Consider the following 26,664-nt stretch of genomic DNA (forward strand, 5'->3'; position numbering starts at 1 on the left):
TACATACACACACACACACACACACACACACACACACACTACAGCTACATACATACATACATACACACACACATATACACAAAAACACACACACACGCAAAATCTGCACCTACAAACAAACTGCAGATAGCCACTTACTTTGCAGCTACACAAACACTCTCTCCCTCCTCAATTCAACTGAATCTGTCAGCTCTGTTCACTGAGGGAGGGGGAGGAGTAACTACATTCTGCTGCTATCTGGTCAATCCTGCCTCCTGACCAATCAACCTGCCCTGTCTCAGGGCTGTTCTGAAAGCTGATTGGCTGGAAATAAAGTCATTGGAAATAAACACAGTGCAAGCTGCAAAAATTCTGATAATGCCCGGAATTTTAACCAATCAGAAAGCAGGGATTTCAATAATGCCCGAAATTTTACAGCTTTAGTCTATAATATACCATAAAGATCAAATAAGTGTCATTAAGAGGTAATGCAGGATGGATAGTCCTGTTTGTATTACATGGTTTGTGCTGTGTATTGGTGGGTTTAGTGAGTTTAGCAAGCTATAACATAATGCAGGAGGGATAGTCCTCTTGATGGTCCTAGATCTCAATAAAACTAATGTTACATCGGCAGTTAGACCTCAAATTGAAATATAAGATGGACCATAAGTTGATAAAATGTTATTGTTATTGTACTATATTAGTATTAGATTGTTTCTGATGATCAGAAAAGCATGCTTATAAGTTTTTTTCAGTCTGTACTATTATTTTATCTGCTCCTTCCTTTCTGTTCCAATTGGATTTAGTCTTTAGAAGTTTTCTAGTATTTTCTGTATTAAATATGAGTATCTCACTGCTTTCCAAATTCGCACTTGCCCCCATTCTACCTCCATGATTCCTTGCTATTTCCCCATCCCCATCTATTCTACTTAGTTTATCTGCTTCTTGTCCCTCCCCCTCCATCCTAGTTAAAATCTCCTCCAACCTTTTTTAAATTCTCCCCCTTTTGCACTGAAATTCCCTCTTCAGTGAGATGCAATACGTCTGTACCATAAATATTTCACCGCTCAGAAAAGAAGTCCCAGTGCTCTAAAAACCCCAAACCGTCCTTCTTACACCACATTTTTAGCCACGCATTAATGTCCCTAATCTCTGACTGTCTCCCTGGGGTAGCACATGGCACTGGTAGTATTTCAGAAAATATTACCTTGGAGGACCATGCCTTAAACTTTTGGCTTAGATCCCTGAAATCCTTTTAAAGGACACTCCATCTTTCTCTAACTTTGTCATTGGTGCCAATCTTTACCAAGACGGCCGGGTCAGTCCCAGCCCCTCCCAAAAATATGTCTACCAGATTCGCAATGTGCTGAACTCGTGACACCGGGAGACAACAAACTGTTCAGTTCATGCAGTCATGGCAAAATATTGCCCTATTTACCTTCCTAATAATGGAGTCCCCTACCACAACAATCATTCTTGGTATCTGAGCATCCCGAGTCCCCTGTGTTGGAGGATCTATTCCCCTTGCTGCTAGAGAAATCAGTCTCCCCCATCCTTGCCATTCGTGCCCTGACACACCCAATATCACTCAATATGGCAAATCTATTGGGATGGGTCAGCTCAGAACTGGCCTGCCTCTTCTTCTGCCCCCTGCTTCCCTGTGACAGGGTGAAGTCAACCCCTATCAGTTATGCCTGGGAAACATATGTCTGAGTGCTTCATCCAGTACTCATAAGGGTTAACTCAGGTGGAAGCTAGCAAATCATGATGTAAGCTGACACCTGAGAGCCAGCAAGGTAGATAAGGATCTTGTTACCAGCAGTAGCTGCCTGTCTCAGATGAGAGCTCATGGATAGATGTGCTGCTAGCCAGAAGGATACAGCACACTACTTACTGCAGCCAAAGTAAGATTTCTTTCATTTGTTTGCATGACTGCTTAAAAAGACTCTTACGGTTTGGGTATGGTTTAGCCAGCCAGCCTGCTAGCTAGGACTGCTGTGTTAGTCAGTTTTCTCCCAACGTGGAGCAGGATTTATTTGCTTAAAGGGACAGTGTACCCGCATGTTATGTTGCTGTGGAGAAATAAAGCCACTGAACGTTTTCATTTATCCTGAAACTACACGTGTGGACTGTTCCCTGACCTCGGCTACAGGCCGTCCTGCCACAGGTGGTGTCAGAAGTGGGATGTTGGACGGGCCCTGTATCTGAAGGGCCACACACACACACACAGACGGGGAAAAAATGGAGACAATTTTTTCTCAGTTCCTTGAGCAACAGCTCCAGCTTGCAGAGAAACAAGCTGAACAACAGGCCCAGCAATCTGAGCGACAGGCCCAGCAAGATGAGCGACAGGCCCAGCAAGATGAGCGACAGGCCCAGCAAGATGAGCGACAGGCCCGGCGAGAGGAAAAGCTACTCCAATTGCTGGCCGAAGGCCCAGCCCCAGGCAGACCAGGGATTCCAAATAGCCCACCGGTGATGCTGCATAAAATGAAGCCAAACGAAGACCCAGAGGTATTTCTCCTCACTTTTGAAAGGGTAGCCACGGTCCACAGCTGGACAGTTGATCGTTGGGTAACGACTCTGGCTCCACACCTCATAGGGGAAGCTCAGACAGCCTACCAGGCTCTTCCAGCAGACGAGGCCATGGACTATCAGCAACTAAAGGCTGCTATTCTGGATCGCCTAGGCCTCACTCCAGAGACCTACCGACGGCGGTTCCGGACAGTCAAATATACAAACAGAGACAGACCCCGGGTCGTAGCCCACCGCTTAGTAGACTTATGTACCAGGTGGATACAACCGGAAAAACATGACAAGGCAGAGATCCTTGAACAGTTTGTGCTCGAGCAGTTCATACAGATTCTGCCCCCTCCTCCCGCTCCTGGGTAAAAAGACACGCTGCATTTTCCCTGGATTCAGCGGTCCGCATGGTGGAAAACTTCCTGGGCGACGACACCCAACAGGATAGCTGGGAACGGCCGGTGCAAACACCAGTTGCTTCCGGTGATGCTAGAGGCAGGAGAGCAGACAATCGAGGGGTCTACAACCCGCCAGCTCGGGAGATCCAGTCAACCCGATCAGAAGACCCTTTCCTATCTCGGAGGGTTCCTGGTACAAACTCCCGCAGAGATGCCCATCCTGGGTCCGAGGCCACTGGATCACTCAAGGGAGGCCGCCACCCGCAATATTCCCTGAGAACCTGGACTCCTGTCACCCACCTGGTGGAGAGGATAACCCCACCAACCAGAAGGGAGGACCCCATCCAACAGCGGAGAGGTCCAAACACCGAGCCCCGTCGAGAGCTTCCGCTGACGACCGAGGTTACGGATTCAGGAGATGATGAGATGGACTGTTCATATGGCAGAACCACTGCCACAGCTTGTCTCCGAGGGGACCACAATCCATGGTTAGTCCCAGCATCTCTGGAGGGGACAAAAGTAAACGCCATGCTGGACTCGGGCTCTGGAAAAACCCTGATCCTAGAGGGCCTAATTCCAAGCAATAGACTATCGTATGACTCTCCTTGGAATATCAAGTGTATCCATGGGGATACAAAGAGATACCCGACGGCGAACGTTCTACTGCGTATCCAGGATCAAGAGGCTAGCCTACTAGTGGGAGTTGCTCCCTGGCTACCTGCTCCTGTTCTACTTGGCCGAGACTGGCCCTACCTCAAAACATTGTTGGCCCCTACTCCTACGGAGCCTACTTCTCTGGTAACGGAGAAGCCCGGAGACTTGTTCCCTTTTTCCCCAGAGATTTTTCCCCGTAGACACCATGTCCCAAAGACACGTAAACAGAGACGTGCGGAAAAAGAGGACTGGTTAAGAAAGGCTGGGACTCTTGGTAACATTAGTCAGCCCAAAGGACTGCAGGTCATGGCCGGGGATGACCAGGGTGGGGAACAGATAGATACGGGAATTTTGCCAGACCTGGATCTTCCTGACTTCCGTCAGAGGCAGAGGGAGGACCCAGCTCTGGCTAGACAATATGAAAAGTGTAAAAAATGCCTTTGGATAGTTAGTTCCGTAGGAACAAATTTGCATCTATAAATAATTGAAAATTACTTGATTTAGTGCTGTGAAGCTGCCTATACCTGCACCACCATACTACGAGCTGCGGTTCTCTCCTCCACCTGATTTGTACATGGCGAATATGAGTGTAATATACTCGTGTTAATTGTCTGATTAATACAATATTGGAATAGTATGCACTATTGTGGCTTTTCTTCTTATCCATATATATCCGTGCCTTGAGGGATTTCCCTGTTACCATTCAAAGGGCTCCAGTCAGAGAGAGAAGGATCTCTGACACGTGATATTTTCTGCGATCTATGTGAGTTCAATTCTATAGATTACATCTATCAGCACAGTGTTTACCATCTGCACTATATATGTTATTCTCTTTTTTGCATATTTTGCTACACCTGCTTGCGCACCTCCTCATCTCCAAGAAACAATCTACCCTTCTGGGACCCGGAACTGTCCCATCAGAGGAAGTTGAGCTGCTCTTTACACTTATATATTTTTTCACTATTGGTGTTATATTGTGTGTATATTAGTTGTATTCTTAAACAACATTATTGGATCACTTGGGAGCGCCCAATCCACTTCCCCACCCCTTCCCTTCCCCTTCCCTCACATCCCCTTTTTTTGCATACATGGTGACATCATGAAACTATGTGAGACATGTCCTGAATGCCAGTTAACTAGCCAAAAAGGACAGAAGCCAGCTCCCTTGGTTCCTCTGCCCTTGGTAGCCGTCCCATTCGAGAGAATTGGGGTAGATCTGGTCGGACCTTTAGAACCCTCTGCGAAGGGACATAAATTTATACTCGTTGTGGTAGATTATGCCACCAGATATCCTGAGGCCTTCCCTCTGAGATAAGCCACTGCTAAACAGGTTGCTCACAGGCTGTTAGAACTGTTCTCTAGGGTAGGACTTCCCCAAGTAATGTTAACTGACCAGGGAACAAATTTCATGGCAAAGTTAATGCAGGATGTCCTAAAGTTATTGGAGGTAAAATTTGTCCGGACCTCAGTCTACCATCCTCAGACTGATGGATTGGTAGAGAGGTTTAACCGTACTTTAAAAACCATGCTTAGGAAGTTTGTGGATACTGAAAAGCGAGCTTGGGATGAACTTCTCCCTTTCCTGTTGTTTGCGGTACGAGAAGTTCCCCAATCATCCACAGGCTTCTCCCCGTTTGAGCTCCTATATGGACGTCAACCTCAGGGTATTCTCGACCTACTGAAGGAATCCTGGGAGGAGGAGCCTTCCCCCTCCAAGAATACCCTTCAGTATGTCATAGACCTTAGAAACCGCCTAGACATGATAGGTCGGTTTGCTAAGGAAAACCTCAAATCTGCCCAAGAACGTCAAGAGAGGCAGTACAACCAAAATGCTCGCTTGAGGGTCTTCCAACCTGGGGACCAAGTGATGCTACTACTACCGACATCAGAGAGTAAACTCCTTGTGAAGTGGCAGGGTCCTTTCCAAGTTCTCCGCCGCACCGGGGAGGTGAACTATGAGATCTCTCAACCAGGGTCCAGGAAGGGTAAACAAATCTACCATGTGAACCTCCTGAAACCCTGGAAAATGATGAGATCGCTGTTCATCCACCCTCGGGAAGGAGAGACGGATTTGGGTCCACAGCTTCCAAAGGGTAGTACGTACAATGACCATCAGGTTCCCATGGGAGGGCAGTTAACAACGGAACAAAGGTCAGACCTACTAGAATTATGTGTCCAGTTCCCAGATGTTTTTTCGGAGCTGCCAGGGCAGACTAATTTAGTGTCCCATAGGATTGAGACAGAACCTGGTGTAAAAGTACGGTCCCGTCCCTATAGATTGCCAGAGGGCTGAAAAGACCTGGAAGAGAGGGAGATAATAGACATGTTGGAATTGGGCGTGATCGAGGAGTCCCACAGCGAATGGTGTAGCCCTATCGTGTTGGTCCCTAAACCAGATGGGAAGGTGAGGTTTTGCGTGGATCTGTGAAAGGTAAATGCTGTATCCAGATTTGATGCATATCCAACGCCTAGGGTGGATGAATTGCTTGACTCGCTTGGGAAAGCAGAGTATATCTCTACCCTAGATCTCACGAAAGGATATTGGCAGATACTCTAGCGGAAGAATCCAAATGCAAAACTGCCTTCGCCACCCCTCTCGGGTTATACCAATTCGTCACTATGCCATTTGGATTACATGGGGCTCCAGCCACATTCCAAAGGTTAATGGACAAGGTACTACGACCCCAAAGGGCATATGCCGCGGCCTACTTGGATGACATTGTCATCTATAGCAGACACTGGCAGTCTCATATAAAAAGGTTAAGGGCAGTCCTAACGTCCTTAAGAGAAGCAGGGCTCACTGCAAATCCAAAAAAATGTGCCCTGGGTAAATCCACTACAAAGTACTTGGGCTATGCCATTGGGGGAGGGATAGTAAGGCCACTAGCTAGCAAGGTGGCCGCCATAAAGGAAGTCCCCACCCCACAGACAAAGACACAGGTCCGCTCCCTTTTGGGGTTAGCAGGGTATTACCGGCGGTTTATCCCCAATTTTTCAGAAATATCAGCACCCCTAACAGATCTGACAAAAAAGAGTGCCCCGACCCAAATTAAATGGTCTTGGGAGTGCCAAGACGCCTTTGACATGCTAAAAAAGTGCCTGTCAGAGGGCCCCGCTCTTCGGAGCCCAGATTTTAAAGAGCCCTTCATCATCCAGACGGATGCCTCAGAGGTAGGACTGGGAGCAGTGCTGTCTCAGCAATTTGATGGTGTTGAACACCCCATACTGTTCATCAGCCGGAAGCTGTTCCCAAGGGAAGTGAGGTATTCCATTATTGAGAAGGAGTGCCTCGCTGTAAAATGGGCAATTGAGGCCTTGAGACATTATGTCGCCGGAGTACACTTCACCCTGGTCACTGACCATGCGCCCTTGAAGTGGTTGAACACCATGAAGGCCACAAATCCAAGGTTGACCAGGTGGTATATGGCCCTCCAACCCTTCTCTTTTGATATTCAGCATAGACCTGGAAAAGACCATGGAAATGCTGATTTTTTGTCAAGAGAAAGAGTGGAGGGTCGGGCTTCAGCCGTGTGGGACACTAGCCACACACAAACAGGGGAGGTATGTGACAGGGTGAAGTCAACCCCTATCAGTTATGCCTGGGAAACATATGTCTGAGTGCTTCATCCAGTACTCATAAGGGTTAACTCAGGTGGAAGCTAGCTAATCATGATGTAAGCTGACACCTGAGAGCCAGCAAGGTAGATAAGGATCTTGTTACCAGCAGTAGCTGCCTGTCTCAGATGAGAGCACATGGATAGATGTGCTGCTAGCCAGAAGGATACAGCACACTACTTACTGCAGCCAAAGTAAGATTTCTTTCATTTGTTTGCATGACTGCTTAAAAAGACTCTTACGGTTTGGGAATGGTTTAGCCAGCCAGCCTGCTAGCTAGGACTGCTGTGTTAGTCAGTTTTCTCCCAACGTGGAGCAGGATTTATTTGCTTAAAGGGACAGTGTACCCGCATGTTATGTTGCTGTGGAGAAATAAAGCCACTGAACGTTTTCATTTATCCTGAAACTACATGTGTGGACTGTTCCCTGACCTCGGCTACAGGCCGTCCTGCCACATTCCCCTTCTAACTATTACCCAGCTACCTACCGGCTCCTCACTCGCAGCACCACTAGTCCCAGACAGGTCCTGCTCAGTGAGCACTAAACACCTTTCAAGATAGTCAATGTCCATCAATATTACAAGTTTCCGCTTCAGATACGCAATCTCTGACTCTAAAGTGACCACTTGCTCACACTTTTCAAAGCGGTATGCTCCTTGGAACAGCTTCTCCAAGTGCATATACATGTGGCAAGATGTGCATTGAGTGGCATTCTCAATCCTTCTCATTATTGCAACTATGGAGTTATAAGTACAGTACTAATAATTAACTGTACTTCAATATACTATACCTTGTTTAACCCCTTCCTTATTTCAACTCCTCCTGGTTCTAACTCCACACTTAATACATCCAGCTCTTGCAATCAACCAGCAATTCAGTCACACTGATCAGGACATGCAAGCAGGCATGGAGCTGTGTCGGCAGTGGGTGGGGAGGTGAGGCGCTGCTGAGAAACCGTGTGGTGGGGGAGAGGCGGCTGGAGGCGGCGGTTCCCCCGCACGGAGCTGTGTCGACGGCGACACTACCCACATGCTGCTGCTGGCCGAGGCTCGGGTGAGCCTGGTGGATTCCCTGGGGGGAGGTGAGCTGGGGGGGGTGATGGGGTGGGGGAGCTGGCGGGGAGGTGAGCTGGGTGAAGAAGTGTGTGTGTGTGTGTGTGTGTCAGTTGGGTGAGGCCGGGGGGGAAGGTGAGGTGCGGGTGAGGAGAAGAAGAGAGTGGCAGTTGGGTGATGTCATAGAGCCACCCATCTGATTGGCCAGAGGCTGAGGACCAATCAGATTCACCACATCTAGCACCAACCTCACAAAATTAAATTTTATATATATAGATATATATACATTGTATTGCAGGTGAACAGACTTACTTAAAACATCTTATCATTTTAATAAAGTCACGTTGGTTTATTGCTAATTCGGCAACAAATAGAAAGATCTTTAGAAAATTGAACAAACTCACAAACTGCATTATTAACAAACTTTTTTTTTTTTACATTGTTAAATATTGGGAATAGTCAGTTATACAATGAAATAATTTATTAGACAACATAACAAAAAGTGCAGGGTAAATATATAAATAATCATATATTTATATGAAAAAATTATTGTAAAATTATTTTACATCACACAGTAGTGCTACACCGCGCAGAATCCAGTGTTCCGGTGGCTGGAGAGTTTTAAGATCAACAGCTGCAATGTAGTTTAGGTCAGTACGTACTGGTTTCTTGTAGATAGGACATGAGTAAAGCCGTGAGTCTTTTGCAGCTGTACAAAAATGAAAAACAAAATAAGAAACAATCCACCACTTCACTGAAACAACACATAGCAATAAGGGTTACAAGTTTAATTTGGGTTTCAAAGCATTTCAAGGTGACAAGATGTCCACAGTCATCATACAGCAAATAATGCTCTAAATGTATCAGTATAATGTAATGTATCATTGAAATGAAAGCATAAAAAAAGTTTTGCTTCACAAACATCATGAAGCAAATTACATGCCAGAAGGATTTTTTTTATTGTTAAAAGGTTATGTACAATACATTTCCTGAACATTGTATTGGTCTCTATATACTCTTTAAATTACATATAAAAGTGAAAATAAGGAATACAAGTTGTAAAAAGAATGCATAGATTGAAGTGACTAGTAATTCTCATACTATACACTAAAATGATTTGCTTATAGTGTTTTTAATGGTTACAGTTATATATGATAATTAAATTTCAAACATTAATTAAACAATGTTGTTCAATACAAACTAAAGGTTTTTTGGACAAAACAGCTTCTGAATGTACAGTAATAGTGTTACTTTGAAAAATTCAGTCAAAGTTAAAAAAAAATCCAATTTTATTTGTGTCCTGTAAAAAATAATACAGCTCAACCCCCTTATAATGCTGTGCTTGGGGTCCAAATAATCACACCGCGTTATAAGCGGATCGCGTTAGAAATAATGTACAATTGTATGCATTGTACAATAAAGTATTTAAGACACCAATAATCGTGTTGTAAAGTATTCATAAATATGAAAATTGGGAGCCATCCCTGCAACGCGTTATAAGCGGATCCGCGTTGTAACGGATCGCGTTATAACGGGTTGAGCTGTATGTATTTTTTGATTGGTTCCTGTGAAATCCACATTTATAACATGTATTTTCATTTATATTTGAATATTTATGACATTACAAAAACATTACAAAGAACTAAATAAATTACAAAAACTATTTAACTAGATTCTAGGATTGAAAAAAAAGTTTAATCCCAAAATATCTTTGGTAACATTTGTAAAAACTCTGCTGCAAAACATTTGGTAAGCAAAGAAACTAAAGAGTTAAAAAAAATTGCAAAATATTTTTGAAAGATATAATCATCTGAATTTAACAAATTATACATGCCCCTAGTTCTTTTGGTCTTTGCTGGCCCTTTACAGGCAATGTAAACATATTTTAGTAAAGAGTAATCAAGGCGAAATTTGCACCAATAATATTACTGCTGCGGCCGAGTTTATTCGAGCATTTGCCCGTTCTCGGCCGCAGCAGTTACCTGGCATGCGCCGGAGGGTGCCGGGCGCGCGCCGAAGCAGCGGAGGAGAGGCCCGCCGATCGCGGCTTCCCCCTCTCCTCTCCGGGTCCGCCGGGTCCCCCGGAACCCCCTGCCGCCGTCCCCCACATCGCGGGACACCAGGGCTCCCTCGGGGAGCCCTGGACGCACGTGCAGGGGGCACAGGCACCCGATGACGCGTGACCGCGCATCGGTGACGCGCGGCACGCCGAGGGGATGCCACTTGCAAGCCGGGAAATCTCCCGGCTTGCGGAACTGGCCACACTTCAATAAAGTGTGTCGCCAGTATATAAAGGAAATAATAGAAATAACATGAAACTAACCGGTGATTTGCCTTTTGTTGCAAGTGATTTCCTAATTGCATTGGATTAACACATTAAATAAAAATTAAATATGGATATGTGTAGCCCCCTGTAAATAGCATGGGCTATAACATCTTCCTACTACTGTGGTAAGTCCTGTTAATGACAGGCCCCAGTAGTAATCATGGTTTTTCCCCCCTTGTAAGCCCTGCCTGATTGATAGATACAAGCCTGACTCTGCTGTAGGCCTGATGCAGAGGGGAGGTTCTGTTGATGTCATGAGGGGCGGGGCTGACCAAACTTAGTTGCAGTCCCTGTGTGCTCTCTGTTCTGTTGGTGTTGGAGTGTCTGACTGGACAGTCAGACTGTGTGAGCTAGATCATAGGTTCCAGAGGAGTAGGGCCTAGTGAGTTATAGGTGGACCAGTGCCTCTCACCCTGCTTAGTGGGTGAGAGAAGAGCTAGCCCCACCCTGAGCGCCCTGGGCTTGGGGTGGAGGCAGGGAGCAAAGACCCCCCTTCAGACCATCCTGAGGAGAACTATTTGGAGGGAAGGAGAGGAGAAGGAGACAGATCCTGTACACGGTGAAGGAAGTGTTTTGCTGTGTACTATTGCTGCTGTGTGCTGTTCTAATAAGCTGTGAGTACAATAAAGACCCTGTGGCTTTTACCAAAGACTGTGTGATTTGGAGCATTCACCCCTGGACCAGGGTGGTTCTTCTATAAGGGTCCTCTCCCATATCCCTGGGAGCTATAGAAGATGGAGGCGCTGCACAACCACTAAGATACCATGGAGGCCCATACCCCAGAAGCCTGGTCCTGTCTCCCCCCATAACACCGCGGGAAGCTCAGGCCCTCCTGTTCCACGCAGGTATGCACCACCACTATGCATGTAATCTGCCCTCACGCACCCTAGACACCACAGATGAGTCTGGGGGGGGGGGGGGAATAAGGGTTACATATGTATAAAACAATCAAGCTTTAAATGGACTTACTGTTACTATCTGCATATATCCTGATTACAGGCATCATCTCGAACAACACCTTTGGCTTTGATTCTATAAGCTTAAGATTCCTTCTATCCCAGCCTGCTCCTTCAAGGTATAAACCATAAACGTACACGCCCTCAGATGGTGGTGTTGAAATGTCATCCTTCATCCACTTGGTAACTTCATTGCAAAGTATCACACTGTCTAGAGCCCACCCTTTGTTAGCACGGGTAATTTCCTATTGGAAACAAAAAATTAAATACTGTATGTTATTTGCTTATTCATAAAAACATTGCAAAAGACTTCATTCAATACAGGTACTGATAAAAAATACTTTTGTAAATAAAAGTTTTGGATTATTTCTATTTTTACTTTTCTGCACCATCTTGCAGTTCTGCTGCTTTATTATGATACGGATTTAGGAGAAATAACATTTTCTACTGTATTATCCAATTAATTTGTACTTCATCATCTTACTCTGGTAAGATAAACAAAAAAAATTCAAACTACAAAGCAGTGGGTTAATACTTCCTTACAGTAGAGATGCAGCTTGCTTTAAAGTACATTTTACCTGTCTCATTGCAGTTAAAAATCCTTGGGGATTAAAAAATCCTGTCATCCAGAAGCAGTTTGGTCGACTTTCAAAGATCCAGGAGTGAAATTGGCAGTTTCTCTCCAGAAGTTCAGTAAACCAAAACCCAAGTGTGCTTGAAGCCCATGAAGCCTAGATTGTAAAAAAAAATAAGTATGTGTGTTTAAAGCTGTAGAGTATTGTTTTTCAAACACATGTTGTACAAATGTCAACCTCCAAGAATTAAAATCAATGAGATTTAGGGACTCTGGCTTAAAATTATTTCTTCAATGGAATAGTACCCATTTTTATCATGATATTCCACTGAAGTCAGTAAGCCTGCTTATGCTAAAAATGAATACGGCAAACTCAAAATCCATGACCCTCATTAAATATAAGTTGGAGCGGACATATATGGATGATAAGGAAACTACAGCAAATTAAACAAATATGCTATCATGGTACTGTACTTTTCAACTCGTGAACAGCTTGCAATTTCGGGATTGCCAATAATGGAAGGAGGAAATACATGACAACATGGTATAAAAGAGAAATGTTGATTCCTGTTTATTACGTTTTTCTAATTTTAGTAGTGTCAACAAAGTCTATCATATTTCATGTGGTGTAAACTTTCATAGCTAACAATTTAAAAGAAAATCTAAAAAAAAAAATTTGCATTTATATATTGCCTATGCATTTTTGTGTGGTCAATGTAAACATATTTGTACGATACGTGTATATATACCTAAATGTAGTGACTATATGGATGACTATTATCAATAGTGAAAAAGGGAATAATGATAAGTATTACATGTAAATTAGTGTAAACTGACAAAGGTGATTGTCATTATACATGAACTACAGGTTAACGTGACAACAACAGGTGATGTATAACACATGAATAATGTGCCAAAAAGTGTTCAAACATGTATAATAATAGATGTCAACTAGTGAATATAGTTGTTGAATATACATACTATACCGGTGATCTCCTGTAGTTACTTGGTATCTATAGAAAACCTGAGGATATGAACCCCTCGTTCAGAGCTGGTGCTAGTGTACGTAGGGTGTAAATCCACCTGCATTCTTTCTGAAGAATTCTTTTATCCCAATCTCCTTTCCGTGGACCCCATGGTATATGTTCAGTCCCAATGAACTTGAGTGTACTGCTACCTTCTTGGTACATTTACACCACATGTCTGGCAACTGATATGTTTAGATGGTTACGGATGGACCCAATAAGTATTCTGGTCTTAAACTGCCTGTGAGTCTTAACAACATATTGGTTTCCACAATCACATATAATCAAATAGATCACTCCTGTGGTAAGGCAATTGATGAATTCTTCACTGAGTCCTATGTAAATAATTGATTACTGATATACACTGAGTGCATTTTTTAGTGACTTGGTGTGAATACCTAATTCACACATTGTTTCTGTTGCTATTGATTTTACCTCATTGCCACTTTGTACTCCACACACTAACTACACCATTGAATTTAGATTTAGGCAGAGCGATCTCTCAATATCTAGTGGTCACATGAGTTTCATAAATGGCAATCATAAACAATTTCTAGTTTACTTTGTAATAAAATCAGTTGCCCCCCGTTTACCTTTTTCCAACGTTCAGGAATTCTTGCATCGTACATGCAATCTAAGGCATCTCTTAAGTTTTCACTCATTATAATGGTGCCATCAATGGCAAGTTTTAAGTCTGTTAGAGTAATTCGCACTAAGCTTATCACCCTCTGCATTCGGTCAATTTCTTGACGTAGAAAGATGTTCATAGGCTGGAATGGCCCCATTTTCTGCAGTCGTTCTCTGACCTGCCAATGGGTGAACAGGCCCGCAAAAAAGTTACATTTTTGTTTTATTAACATTAGTATTATTACATGCAGTCTACAGAAACCACAGTGAAATTAGGTCTCAATAAAGATGGGTTGGTACAGTATGTTGTTACTTTGATGAGAATTATAATTTTATCCAGGAATTACATTTCTCTATGTCACTGTGCTATTTATATTTCATAATCTGAGTGATATATGTAAACAAATATTTACACTGTTTTAGACATTTGAGACAAATACAGTAGGCTATTGATATAAATAATGTTATTTAAAATTCTGTGGTATTTAGTAATATAAAAAAAAATATTTACATGTATGTATACCCGTGTAAATAAACGCACAATCTTTTCAATCAACAATTTCCATAAATAATTAGCAGGTACGACAAACTTTTTTGATTCTAAACGATTTACCTTTGTTTGTTGGTTGATGAGTGAAAATGACAATGAAATGATTGGTAATTCAAATAGTAAGAAACATGTAGGCCCTTATTCTGTAAGGTGGGATAAGCGCAGATTTGGTCATAAAAAAAATCACTGAAGCAGCGGTGATAAGCCACTTATCACCGCTTTTCGGCATGTTCATAAACTCACGCAATTCTAGTAGCAGTGATTAGGCTATGAACGCCTATCACCGCTCTAGAATGGTGATTTTATCACAAAATCCTCAGGCCAGAAAAAGTTGGTGTAAAGGTGTTGGAAACCTGCAGAGAAGCGGCGAGATAGGACTTAGAAAAAAAATACATTTTTCCTGCATAGGACTGATGCCGGGAATCTCTGGAGCTGATATACATTAATATTAGCACCAGAGACCCCTGGCATGAACCCTATGCAATAAAAATGCATTTACAGTAAACTTCATTACCATAGTGGATAGCCTCAGGGACACCCTACTTCCCGAGATACAGGCCCCGTTATGGGGTGCCAGTATCTCCTATGCATTTAAATATCCACGTCACATGACCATGGGAATAAAATGCATAGGAGATACTGGCACCCCATAACGGGGCCTGTATCTCGGGAAGCAGGGGGTCCCCGAGGCTGAAACCAATGCAGTTCAGCTCAGGAGACCCCATACTCATCTAAACTATTATCAAAATTAAAATTTATACACATGCATTTCGGGCGAGATTTGCACAGGGAGAGACGGCTCTCTCAGAGCAGCTCTCTCTGCAGCAGATACAACTCGCCGGGTAAGGCCTTTTCAGAGGGTCGTCCATCAGATCACCGGCAATCACCCGTTTTGTGAATTTTGCTATGACAGGTAATGAAGGCTTTCTGAATACCGTGATAAAAACGGTGATTTAAATGGCCCGGTGATTTTTTTTATGAACCTTTAGTGCATGAGGCCCATTGACTTTAATAGGTATTTTCCTGCGATAGGACATCATCTGCGCTTATCACACTTTACAGAATAAGGGCCATAGTGTTGATAGAGTTGATTTTCCATTTTCCAAATATTAAATGGCTAAAGCACTACCACTAAAGTCTATCCATGCCCATATTTGTGAAAAACAATTTACTCACTTCAAATGGCATATAATCAGCAGGGAGCTTCTCCAGCATATCATCTGCCAATCGGGCAACTACAGCCTCTCGCGTTTCACCGCCTCCACTGGAGCTATCTTTAGGCTGAATACTAAGGATAGTGTCCAAAACATCCTTTGCAAGCTTACTCTGGTATGTGATGTCAGCATTAGGATGTAATCCAAACACCTCTGGGGTGTCATAGGTAGTCAGGCCCTAAATGTATAAACATATGTGAAACTTACAGTAGCAAAGATAAATATATGCAGAAAGTAAAGTGTGTGTGCATTACTTTTGTCTCAAACCCCCCTATTATTATATTTAAATGATTTGGGGAGTTATTTACATAGAGCAGTTGACTGCAGGAGGCATCATACGAGATATATTATAAAGCATTGTATCAATTTCTGAGTTGAGGGCAATTCGTTTTCAGTGTAACATGCCATCTATCAGATTTGTTTTAATGAAGTATACATGATCGAAAACAATAAGATATGTTTAACATGCTTCAAAGTGCATATTTCTGCAGCTATCCGATTCAGTCAAGTCCAACTTTTATAAGATATAGCCCCTTATTTACTAGGCGTTGCCCTGCCATAAAATGCCTTCTAGTGCTGGAAGACACCTTCCTGGCCATTGGTTTAAATGGACTGTGAGGTGTTTATAGCAAATCCCTGCATAGTACAGTAAATAGTGAACAAAATCGCAATTAAAAAAAAGCTTTCTGTGAAAAACAGAGGAAAGCAAAATGCTATAAAAAATATTCAGCCTTTTAATTATTTTAATTTGTAATGATTAGAAAGGTAAAATGAAAATGTCCTTTGAAAGAAAATGACAACCATTTAATATACTCCAAACAAAATGTATTTACTTTTAAGGTACTTCACTACAAAGCAACAAATGAAATGGAAACTATAAATATAATTAAGAAGTTTTGTCAAATGAGACATCAACAGAATTGTAATTAAGTATTAAATATTACAACACTAATTGTAGAAGTATTTTAATGGTAATGTTTGTGAATGAAATACAAGAAAAGATGGGGGAGCACAGTTTCAGGAAGAGGGTGGTTAGTGGTGTGTCCTAATTGGACTAGTGATGATATAGTAAGAGACACCTCTAGGGAGAAACTCATCCAACGAGGAAAGCGGAAGGGACAACAAGGAAAGAAGTCACGACCGTAAAAGAACAGATCCTGCAAAGAAGACAACCCATACAAAGATACCTTGACGTGCCAGAACTTACACAAGGCCGTGTAAGTCTTTTGAATATATTTCTATTATCCTTGTATCATTCCATTTACATACACACATTACCGTATGTGCATTACTCTTAGATGGAGTCCGCTCAATAGATTGTCGCCTCAATAGAGGTGTCTCTTACTATATCATCACTAGTCCAATTAGGACACACCACTAACCGCCCTCTTCCTGAAACTGTGCTCCCCCATCTTTTCTTGTATTTCATTGCCAACAAGGGTCCTGGATAGATCCTGCTGGGGTTCGGAGTCATAGGAGGATACCTTAAGAACATTGTACTCAGTCTGTATTACATTACTTTTCTTTGTACACCTTATACACGTCATGCGGAGATAGCGCCCGGGTACTTTTTCGAACAATGTTTGTGAATGGCAATACTGCAACAACACTACAGGACACAGAAAAATGTTTAATGTACTGTATCAATGTATATTTGATGACAGTTATATTACACCGCTGGGAAGAACTACTGTAGGTGTTTATACAGTAAAGAGTATAATAGTCAGTTAATAAAGGGAAGTATATCAACCTATCCAGGAAATGACAAATCAGCAGGCAAATGTAAGATAATTAAATTGTTTCATGATATCCTAGAAGTGTTTTAAAATACTACATTCATTTTATGAGTCTTCAGTGTTAAAAACTTTACTCAGAACACACAATCAGATATAGTCACGCACACACAGTAAATATTACGCATCTATATGTAGATTTGAGATATTAATGTAAACAAGAAAGAGATATTTGTCTTTCCAGAAATACAAAATCTACTAACCTGTACGTATTGCAGATACTGGTCTACAGTTGTACATTTAGGGATATTATAACCCTTGTAAAAACAAAAATCCTGGCTAAACATATTTTCACTGAACCAGACTTTGGCAAATGTGTTTAGCAGTCTTTTGTCATAGTCATCAGTGACTCTTCCACCGTACTGGATCTCACCAATCATATAGCGCACAGTAGTCCAAGAAACCCCCTATAAAATAATACAAAAGATTCACAACTTAAACAGTCAAATGACTTAACACAAAGAAGATACTTTACAGAAAAGAGAACTTGTATTGCTCATTACAGTACTTACAGCAGCTCATAGCCACCAAAAGTGGTACAAGTGTAGCTATTTATTTTATTTTTTTAACAGTCAGGCATAGATCAGTTTAACTGCAGATGGGTAACTGTTAGAGATGGGCAAAATTTGGGGGCGAATTTGGATCTGTAGCGGATCGGCCGGTTCCTTTGGTCTGCGACTGCAGCGGATCAATCTCAAAAAGGGCAATTCCCGTTTTGTGAATTTTTTATTATTACTACCAATACACTCCACAGATTCCGCAACCTGTCAACAGATTTATAGAATTCAACCTAAGGATTCAGCAATCTTAAGAATTCACCAATGGATTGCTGAATCCGTGGATTGGATTCTACAAATCCGTCGACAGGTTGCGTAATTCGTGGAGTGTATTGGTAATAATAATAAAAAAGCCGCAAAATGGTAATCGCCCTTTTTGAGATTGATTCGCTGACGTGCGCAGACCAATGGAACCGTCCGCCGGTTGTATTCAATGGTGGTTATTGATGAATCCACACGGATTGAAACCGTCAAATCCTTTTGCGGATTTTACACCGTGAAAAACATTTTGAGTTTAAAATACAAGAAAATCCGTGAAATTAATTTGGGCGGATTCACCCATCTAAGGTAACTGTAAAACCTAATCCTAAAGCATTTTGCAATTTTGTACAAAAATTCAGAAAAATCAAACTGACTGTTTTACAGTTTGTTCTAAAAAACAAAAATGTGTGCCCTTGGTTTTTACAAAACTTTATTGGATTTTGTTATGAAAAAAACTCTAAGTAAGTTGAAAAGTGATTATATAGCGTTATAAGGGGGTTGAGCTATATATATATATATATATATATATAGCTCAATCCCCTTATAACGCTGTGTTTGGGGTCCAAAGAAACACATTGCATTATCTTTGGGAGATGGTGTATCTAGGTACGCGGATGTTTATCTGCAGCCATTAGTTCAGACTCTCCCTTCCTATCTTAGAGATTCGTCACACTTACTCATCAATTATTAAGGGCATCCCTTGGTTTCACACTTATATTTGGGTAACACTTGATGTTACATCTTTATACACTATTATTAGTCACCAATTGGGTATTCAAGCTGCTACTCACTTTCTTAATTTATCTAATTTGCACACTGCACAAATCACTTTTTATTAGACTCCATTATATTTTTATTACAACACAATTATTTTCTATTCGATAAACACTATTATGTTCAGAAACATGGCACGGCTATGGGCACATCTTTTGCACCTTCCTATGCTAATCTCTTCATGGGCTATTGGGAAAACATTTACATTTTCAGTGACACCAATCCCTTTCGTAAAAATATTATCTTTTATCGTCGATATATAGACGACCTAATATTGATATGGAATGGGGACTCGGAAACACTATTGGCTTTAATTGATTATTTGAATCAAAACGATTACAATTTGAAGTTTACGACATCATATAATATCAATCATATAAGTTATTTAGATCTTAACTTGTATGTTGATGTAAACTGTACTATACAAATGAACTTGTTCTACAAACCAAATGCCCGCAATTCTCTGCTCAGAGCCAACAGTGGTCATCCTAGACCATTATTACATGGGATACCTGTGGGACAATACCTCAGACTGCGGCGGATTTGTTCTACTGATGAAATGTTCGCTCAACAGTCTGAGATGTTGAACATTAGGTTCAGAAAAAGAGGGTATTCTGAACGAGATATACATACAGCATATCAGCGAGCCCTAGAGACGAGTCATTCAGAGTTGCTCAAAACGACCAACATGGGAAAACAAAATAGATTGTATTCATCTAGTTTTAATAACACTGGTAATGAAGATATTCCATTATTTATCACAACATATAGTAATCAGGCCAGCAAAATAAGAGCCATTATAGAAAAACACTGGAAGGTTTTAAATCTTGATAAAGATTTAAAGATAACAGTTTTTATCCAAGAGGGATCAAAAAAGTATCCCCATAGCACCCGGCACTCAATGCTGGATAAAATATTCTGGACGACAATATTCCAATAGGAAAAATTACCTATGTTAACAAATGTATAGGGAATTAATGACCCTTGTACCAAAAAGTCCCAAGAAAATAATAAAGTTTTATTAGTCTAAATACTTTTTAAAAACACACATATATACATCATTCAAAATTATGAAAAAAAAACCCTGAAGAAGCGTAGCCTTACGTGAAATGGTCGTCGGGAATAGACGTCACTCGCTGACGTCATCAGAGGTGGCGAGTTCCCAGTGATTAGCCGCACATAGAGAGAAGACAGGCTTGTATACCTCATCGAGTCCCGATACAGACTCGGTGTGTGACCCTCTGTGGTCACGGAGCATTTGTGGGGCTGTACTAAGCCTTTGGACACCCACATGTGCTCTCTATACATTTGCAAGCCCTACATGCTGTATTAATGGTCCGTAGCACTGCTATACTTATATCCCCAAGTGTCTAGTCAAGCCCGTCATATGCTCGCAGAGCAGACTCAGTACATGTATATGGTCAGTATATAGAGGGACAAGATTTGACTGCATTTATGCTAAAAATGTCACATTTACAAGCCTAAACTAACTGATATAAGGTGTTACTACGAACTAACTCTCTATCATATACCAAATGGCATGATTCACTGTAAAGCATTTATGAGAATCATTTGATCTCCTATCTATGATAGATAGTTCACTGAACTGCTGCCTACTCTAACAGCCACCTCTGAATGTTTTTTTTTAATAGTTTTGAATGATGTATATATGTGTGTTTTTAAAAAGTATTTAGACTAATAAAACTTTATTATTTTCTTGGGACTTTTTGGTACAAGGGTCATTAATTACCTATACATTTGTTAACATAGGTAATTTTTCCTCTTGGAATATTGTCGGCCAGAATATTTTATCCAGCATTGAGTGCCGGGTGCAATGGGGATACTTTTTTGATCCCTCTTGGATAAACACTTTTATACATAGATATCTTTATCCCTTCCGAGCACCTGCTTATTTGAATTAGAATCTAGATTGTATTATTGGACGAGCGGTCTCATCCCCTTTATAGTTGTAAAGATTTAAAGACCATGACACATGCATTTCCTAAATTTGTCTACAAAAAAGCAAAGACAATTGGTTACCATCTTTCACCAACTCTTTTTATCTCATCTGATCAAATTCAGAAAAAACAGTCTTTTCCTAAAGGTTTCCACAAATGTGGCAACTGTAATTACTGTAAATATGCGGTCCCAATTTCAAAAATAGAATGTACAGTAAACACACAGGACAGGTTTATAAAATAAAGCATTTTATGACATGTGCTACTAATTATGTTATCTACAGGTTAAATTATGCCTGTGGCAGTACATATATAGGCAGAACAATTCGACCTTTAAAGGTTAGAATATCTGAACATCTTAGATCAATAAAGAAAAAGGATGATAAATTCCAAGTATCCAAACATTTCTCTACATGCCCTCAGGGTTCCATTGGCACTTTTACCTTCAGTGCATTGGAACATATTCCCAAACATTCTAGGGGGGGTAATAGAGAATCAATCCTCAATCAAAAAGAAATGTATTGGATTTATACCCTAGGGTCTTTGACACCCGTGGGTATAAATACCGATTGGGAATTAAAACATTTTTTAGCTTAACTTTTTTCATACGCATTGTTCTTAATATCAAAATGTTATTCTTTTAGGTTTAACCTACTATAATGTGTGTTAACACAATATAGACCTTTCTTAGTCCATTATGCTCATTATATGCTGTTTCAATATTAATACATCCACCTGTCATCTACAGTTTGTGTGCACAGCATTCTAGATTAAACAATAATACTTTTCCAGCATGAATGATATTATTATATATTATGTATGGTTATCGTTTTATCTCCTGAAGGATTGCTGTGCTATAATATAGGCATACATCCACTCAATCATTAATTATATTTAATACTATCAATATAATTTTCATGTCTGTATGTTGTCAAAAATACGTTGCATCTATATCCTCAATACCTCCACGAAGTACAGTCCACTGATTTTAACTATTTTTTGTTTAATTTTAACCATTTGTATCCGCAGATACTCTAATGCGCATTTATGTGAGACTTATGAGCCCTCTCTTATAGTTTCGGCTTAGTTTGGCCGTTTCCCCCATCCGTATCCTATGGATGATGCCATCTCCATATTTACAACCATTTAGCATTAACCAATCATCGCCTTGTTCCAATACGTCACTTCCGGTGGGGAGGGAATACCATAAGAGAGAAGACTCGTAGTAATGGTAGATACTCTCTGACGAAGCGCCGTCTTAGGCGTGAAACGCGTAAGAGGACCCCATTTTTTATCTTCCTGCACCATGATGTTGTTCATTTAATAAAGTATTTTTTCAACGGACATGCTGTTTACCCCGGATTGACCTCTCATTTGATCGGCTGTGCTCCGCCTTCATATCCTGTTGGGATTCTTCACTTGCTGACACCGTGTGATGCACGCCAACGAAGACAGAATGGGTGACCAGATGTGAGAACTTTACCATTAAGACTTATGCTGTGGTTATTGTTGAGCTGTTATATCACAGGCTATTACTCCGTGTTGAGACATAGTCCCAATAGGAGGAGGATTAGTGGGATTTGGATTTATTTCTCATCTACACCACCTACCAGGACTTATATATGTGTCTCATTGCATCACTATACCTGTGTTTACTAGCACTCACTGACTCTCTGGTCACCCACATTATGAACTTTCTTCAATCAAGGTTATTTGTTTAAATACACATGCTATTCATTATTTGACTCATTTGAGCACTGTATATAACAGAACTTTGTTCTATATATGCTACAACCCCCTTATAACGCTGTGCTTGGGGTCCAAAGAAACACATTGCGTTATAAGCGGATCGTGTTAGAAATAATGTACAATTGTATGCATTGTACAATAAAGTATTTAAGATACCAATAATCGTGTTGTAAAGTATTCAAAAATTGGGAGCCACACTTGCATTGCATTATAAGCGGATTCACGTTGTAACGGATCACGTGGTAACGGGGTTGAGCTGTATGTATGTATGTATGTATGTGTATGAGAGAGAGAGAGATTTTTATTATATATATATATATATATATATATATATATATATATACACAGTGGTCGACAAATCACCAAAAAATCTGCTCGCCGAGAGAGAGAGAGAGAGAGAGAGATTGTTTTTGTGGTAAACAAATGAACTCTACTCAAAATAAACCACCTCAAATATGTACGTAGACTTAGTATGTTTTATACATTCCCATCCATCAAAAAAAGTTGAATTTCATGTATTCCTAATTATGTAAACTTTGAGCAATGTTGACTCTTAATGGTCCCATACACTGGACTCCACAAAAGAAACACTGAATGACTAAAAATGTGTAGCAATACTCAGAATTGCTTTATATCACTGCATATTTAGTCTTCAAGGTTTGGGTAGCAATAATAGGGTATTAACAATAAAGGTACTGTATGAATAATTAACAATAAGAATCTTAAGTCTGTCACGCTTACAGTACCCAGAATTCCCCTCTAGAATCCATCTACTTTCCATTTCTTGATCACTCATATTTTACTGTTTATTTATATTTCAATTTTACATTTACATTCTGAATTAGCTCAATACTAAATATGTAGTTTTGTAGTTCCACTTTGTGAATGCTACAGTACATGCATAACATTGCAAGAGTAAGTACTGCCCTGTACTGTTTCTTAATTGTTTTGACTGAGCTTACAACAGTAAAGATGCACTGAATTGGTGGTTAATTAATAAAGTACATAAGACTTTATAATGCTTCCCCAATTATTGTTGTAAACAACGGCATTGTATTAATTCCACTGAGACTTCAAGGAACCCAAACCTTACGAAACTGTAAAATACAATCAAATCCTACTGATCACTGTCCCATTATTTTGAAACAACCATTTTCACATACATCTAAATAAAATACCTTTTTAATATCCATGTCATCAAGATGATTCTGAATGAACTGTACGGTAGCATTAAAATCTGCCTGGTTGAACTCATATGGGATATTCCAGCCCAAAGGTCCAAACTTGCGTCTTTCTTGAACTGTTGAGTGCAGGAATCCCACTGCATACAACATAGGCTTCCATTGAACCATACTGCTAACATCAAGTAGATCTTGGCTTACACCTGTTAACAAAGACATACCGTAAGGTAGAAAATGTACTCTATATGCGGTATATAGTCCCATTAACAAGGACCTTTCACTGTGTGGCAGCTACAGCATTTAGAAAGTTATAATATTTATATGCTTCAAGAAGGTAAAAATCTCAGCATTTACTAATAACAATTCCATTGTAAGAAAGTAAACATGACACTACTCTTTGGTGTGTTCATTTTTAAAATAGAAGGAAAAATAAGACTCTTTGTAAAATAGATCATCACATACCACCATATGTTCTCTTCAGGCCAGCTTTAAGCCCTTGAGGAGGTTCATTGGTAAATTTGATGGACATCTGAAGAAGGGTGATGGGGAATTGCTTGTGAACCTCAGTAGTCATCCACAGGCGGAAAGTATCATGTACAGTATCAGTCTCTACAATAGTGTCCATCAACTCATCTAGAAAGTCAAGACCTAAATGGCAGTTTTGCAGAAGAGCCCAGCCACCCTAGAGAGATTTATGTTAAAAATAATAGATTAATTAATTTCATTGATGAATACAAATGTACAAAATGTATTATTATGCATCACCTCTTAAACATCATTGCTTGTATCAATATTATGTGATGCAAACTTTCTGATTTGTATAGCTTAATGATAATTTACTATGTAATGTTATTCCTCAAAGGTCCTTTTTATTAGCAATATTTTTTTCCATATTGTATAACTAAATAATGCTTTCTAAGAATCACCATAAGATCAATGGATTGTTTTTGTAATTGGATGTTAAGAAAAATAATAATTATTGATCATAAAATTAATAAATAATTGTATTATATTATGCAAAGCATTAACCAAAATTCAGACAGTAAATCATGATTTCATTAAAAAAAAAAATCCAGTATGTATTTGGCAATATTTTAAAACAGGTTAAACTAAACTCGGTTTTGTTATCGTTATTTGCCCTTCCCAAAATAAATTGTAGTAAACATTCCATATTGCAGCTAATAATAGATAACATTGCCAAATTATCTTATACTGTATGTCTTTCTCCTTTAAATTAACATTTAATTGAAATATGGCAGGTGCCATTTTATAATCTTACATGTGCCATTGTTTGTTGTAGAAGCTTCCGAGCATGCACCTCCTGCCCTTGTCCCATAGAAACATAACGTGTCTCAATTTTCTGCCTCTTTCCAAGAGCAATGATGGAGTCTGTTGGATCAGATCCCATGGAAAGGAAGCAGATTACCGGTGCTCGTGGGGTAGATTCTTCCCAGGTCTTTTCCAGATCCAATATTACTCCTTCTGCATATTTGCTTCCCATGGAATCCATAATGTACTTTCTGGCCTTTAGTTAAAAAAAATAGCATCAAGGCCTATATTAACTAAAAAGAAAACATCTTATGGCCCATGCAAATGCATTTAAAATACATTATGGGGCCTATGCAGAGAGCAGCGCTATTTCGAAATTCGCCATTTTTTGGAGAAAATCGCGCAGAAAGCAGCAGAAAATGGCGAGTTCCGAAAAACGCGCCAATTTTTCTTTTCTATTTGTAAAACTCGCCTCGCGGCTGGCGAGAACCTCAATCTCGCCAGTTTTAAAAATATCCGTATGCAGAGAGGCGCGAACGGCATCTAGCGGCTGTTCGCGCCAATAAAATGGCGCGATTGTCTCCGTTTTGCCTCGCAAAAAAAAACTGCCGCTCGCGGCCATTGCAAAGGGAAAAAAAAAGGCGCGAATTTGTTTTAACACATTTCTGAAGCGCGCATCTCGCCAATTTAAACTCGCCACACGCATCCATGTTAAACATAGCAGAATTCGCACTTTTCTGCATATGGAGATTAAAACTCTCCAAAAAAGCTACTTTTTAATAAATTCGCCAATTTTAAAATTCGCTGCTCTCTGCATAGGCCCCTATATCTTTGTCAAAAGACTAAAAATAATGTTGGCTATCTTGTATTTTTGATGGTCATTCATAATACGTTATTTAAAAGTTAATATATTTACCTGAGCAATGGTTCTGTCTGGACACCAAGACCTAATCAATAGTAAACGTCGGAAACAGTCAAGCCCTTGATCATAACCACTAGGAACAAGTTCCTCTTCTGGAAATTCTTTATCAAACCACAGTTTCCACTGTTTCTCATTTCTTGAAATCTGCAAAAATTTAGAAGCATTTGTCACTAAAAGATGTAAGTAAAATTGTTCCTGTAAAATTCCATGGGCCAGATTCTAGTAGCTTTGAAGAGTTTGCTGCTATCTTGCAAGGTTTGGCATGTTCCTGACAAACAGTTTGTCATTTGTGTTATCACGGTATTCAGAAGGAATATGAAACCCTCTAAAACCGTGAGGTAGAAAAATGCCAAAACCGTACGGCGAAGCAGCAAAGTAATCTCAGATTATTTCCAAGATCTACCCCTGCGAGCTTCTCGCAATCTGAGCTGCACAGAGGTGCCTCTCCCTGCACAGCTCTGACAGGCAATCGCAGTGTTTTTCTTAAAAATTTAATCCTAGTGTGCGTGAGCAGGGGGTCTCCGGAGAAGAACCGCATTAATTTCAAGTCCGGGGACACCCTGCTTCCCTGAGTTACAGGCCCCGGTATGGGGTGCCGGTATCTCCTATGCGGTTAAATTAAAAAATAGCATGGGGATACCGGCACCCCATAACGGGGCCTGTAACTCAGTAATCAGGGGTTCCCCGGACATGTAATCAATGCGGTTC

General features: G+C 40.5%; 1 protein-coding gene across 4 annotated transcripts in view; it reads right to left on the bottom strand.

Moving 5' to 3' along the window:
- Positions 1 to 8,583: 8,583 nt before the first annotated feature.
- Positions 8,584 to 26,664, bottom strand: part of DNAH5 (dynein axonemal heavy chain 5) — a 463,741-nt gene continuing 445,660 nt past the window's right edge. For all 4 annotated transcript variants that reach the window (XM_075586253.1, XM_075586252.1, XM_075586255.1 and 1 more), the window contains 10 exons: positions 25,951 to 26,100; positions 25,045 to 25,290; positions 24,228 to 24,447; positions 23,763 to 23,968; positions 17,489 to 17,692; positions 15,455 to 15,670; positions 13,695 to 13,907; positions 12,081 to 12,233; positions 11,516 to 11,747; positions 8,584 to 8,929 (listed from right to left, as the gene is read on the bottom strand). In XM_075586253.1, coding sequence (XP_075442368.1) covers positions 8,778 to 8,929; positions 11,516 to 11,747; positions 12,081 to 12,233; positions 13,695 to 13,907; positions 15,455 to 15,670; positions 17,489 to 17,692; positions 23,763 to 23,968; positions 24,228 to 24,447; positions 25,045 to 25,290; positions 25,951 to 26,100 — 1,992 coding nt within the window. In that variant the 3' untranslated portion in view covers positions 8,584 to 8,777. The remainder of the gene's footprint in view (positions 8,930 to 11,515; positions 11,748 to 12,080; positions 12,234 to 13,694; positions 13,908 to 15,454; positions 15,671 to 17,488; positions 17,693 to 23,762; positions 23,969 to 24,227; positions 24,448 to 25,044; positions 25,291 to 25,950; positions 26,101 to 26,664) is intronic.

The sequence above is a fragment of the Ascaphus truei genome, chromosome 2 (assembly GCF_040206685.1).
Source record: "Ascaphus truei isolate aAscTru1 chromosome 2, aAscTru1.hap1, whole genome shotgun sequence".
Classification (NCBI taxonomy): Eukaryota; Metazoa; Chordata; class Amphibia; order Anura; family Ascaphidae; genus Ascaphus; species Ascaphus truei.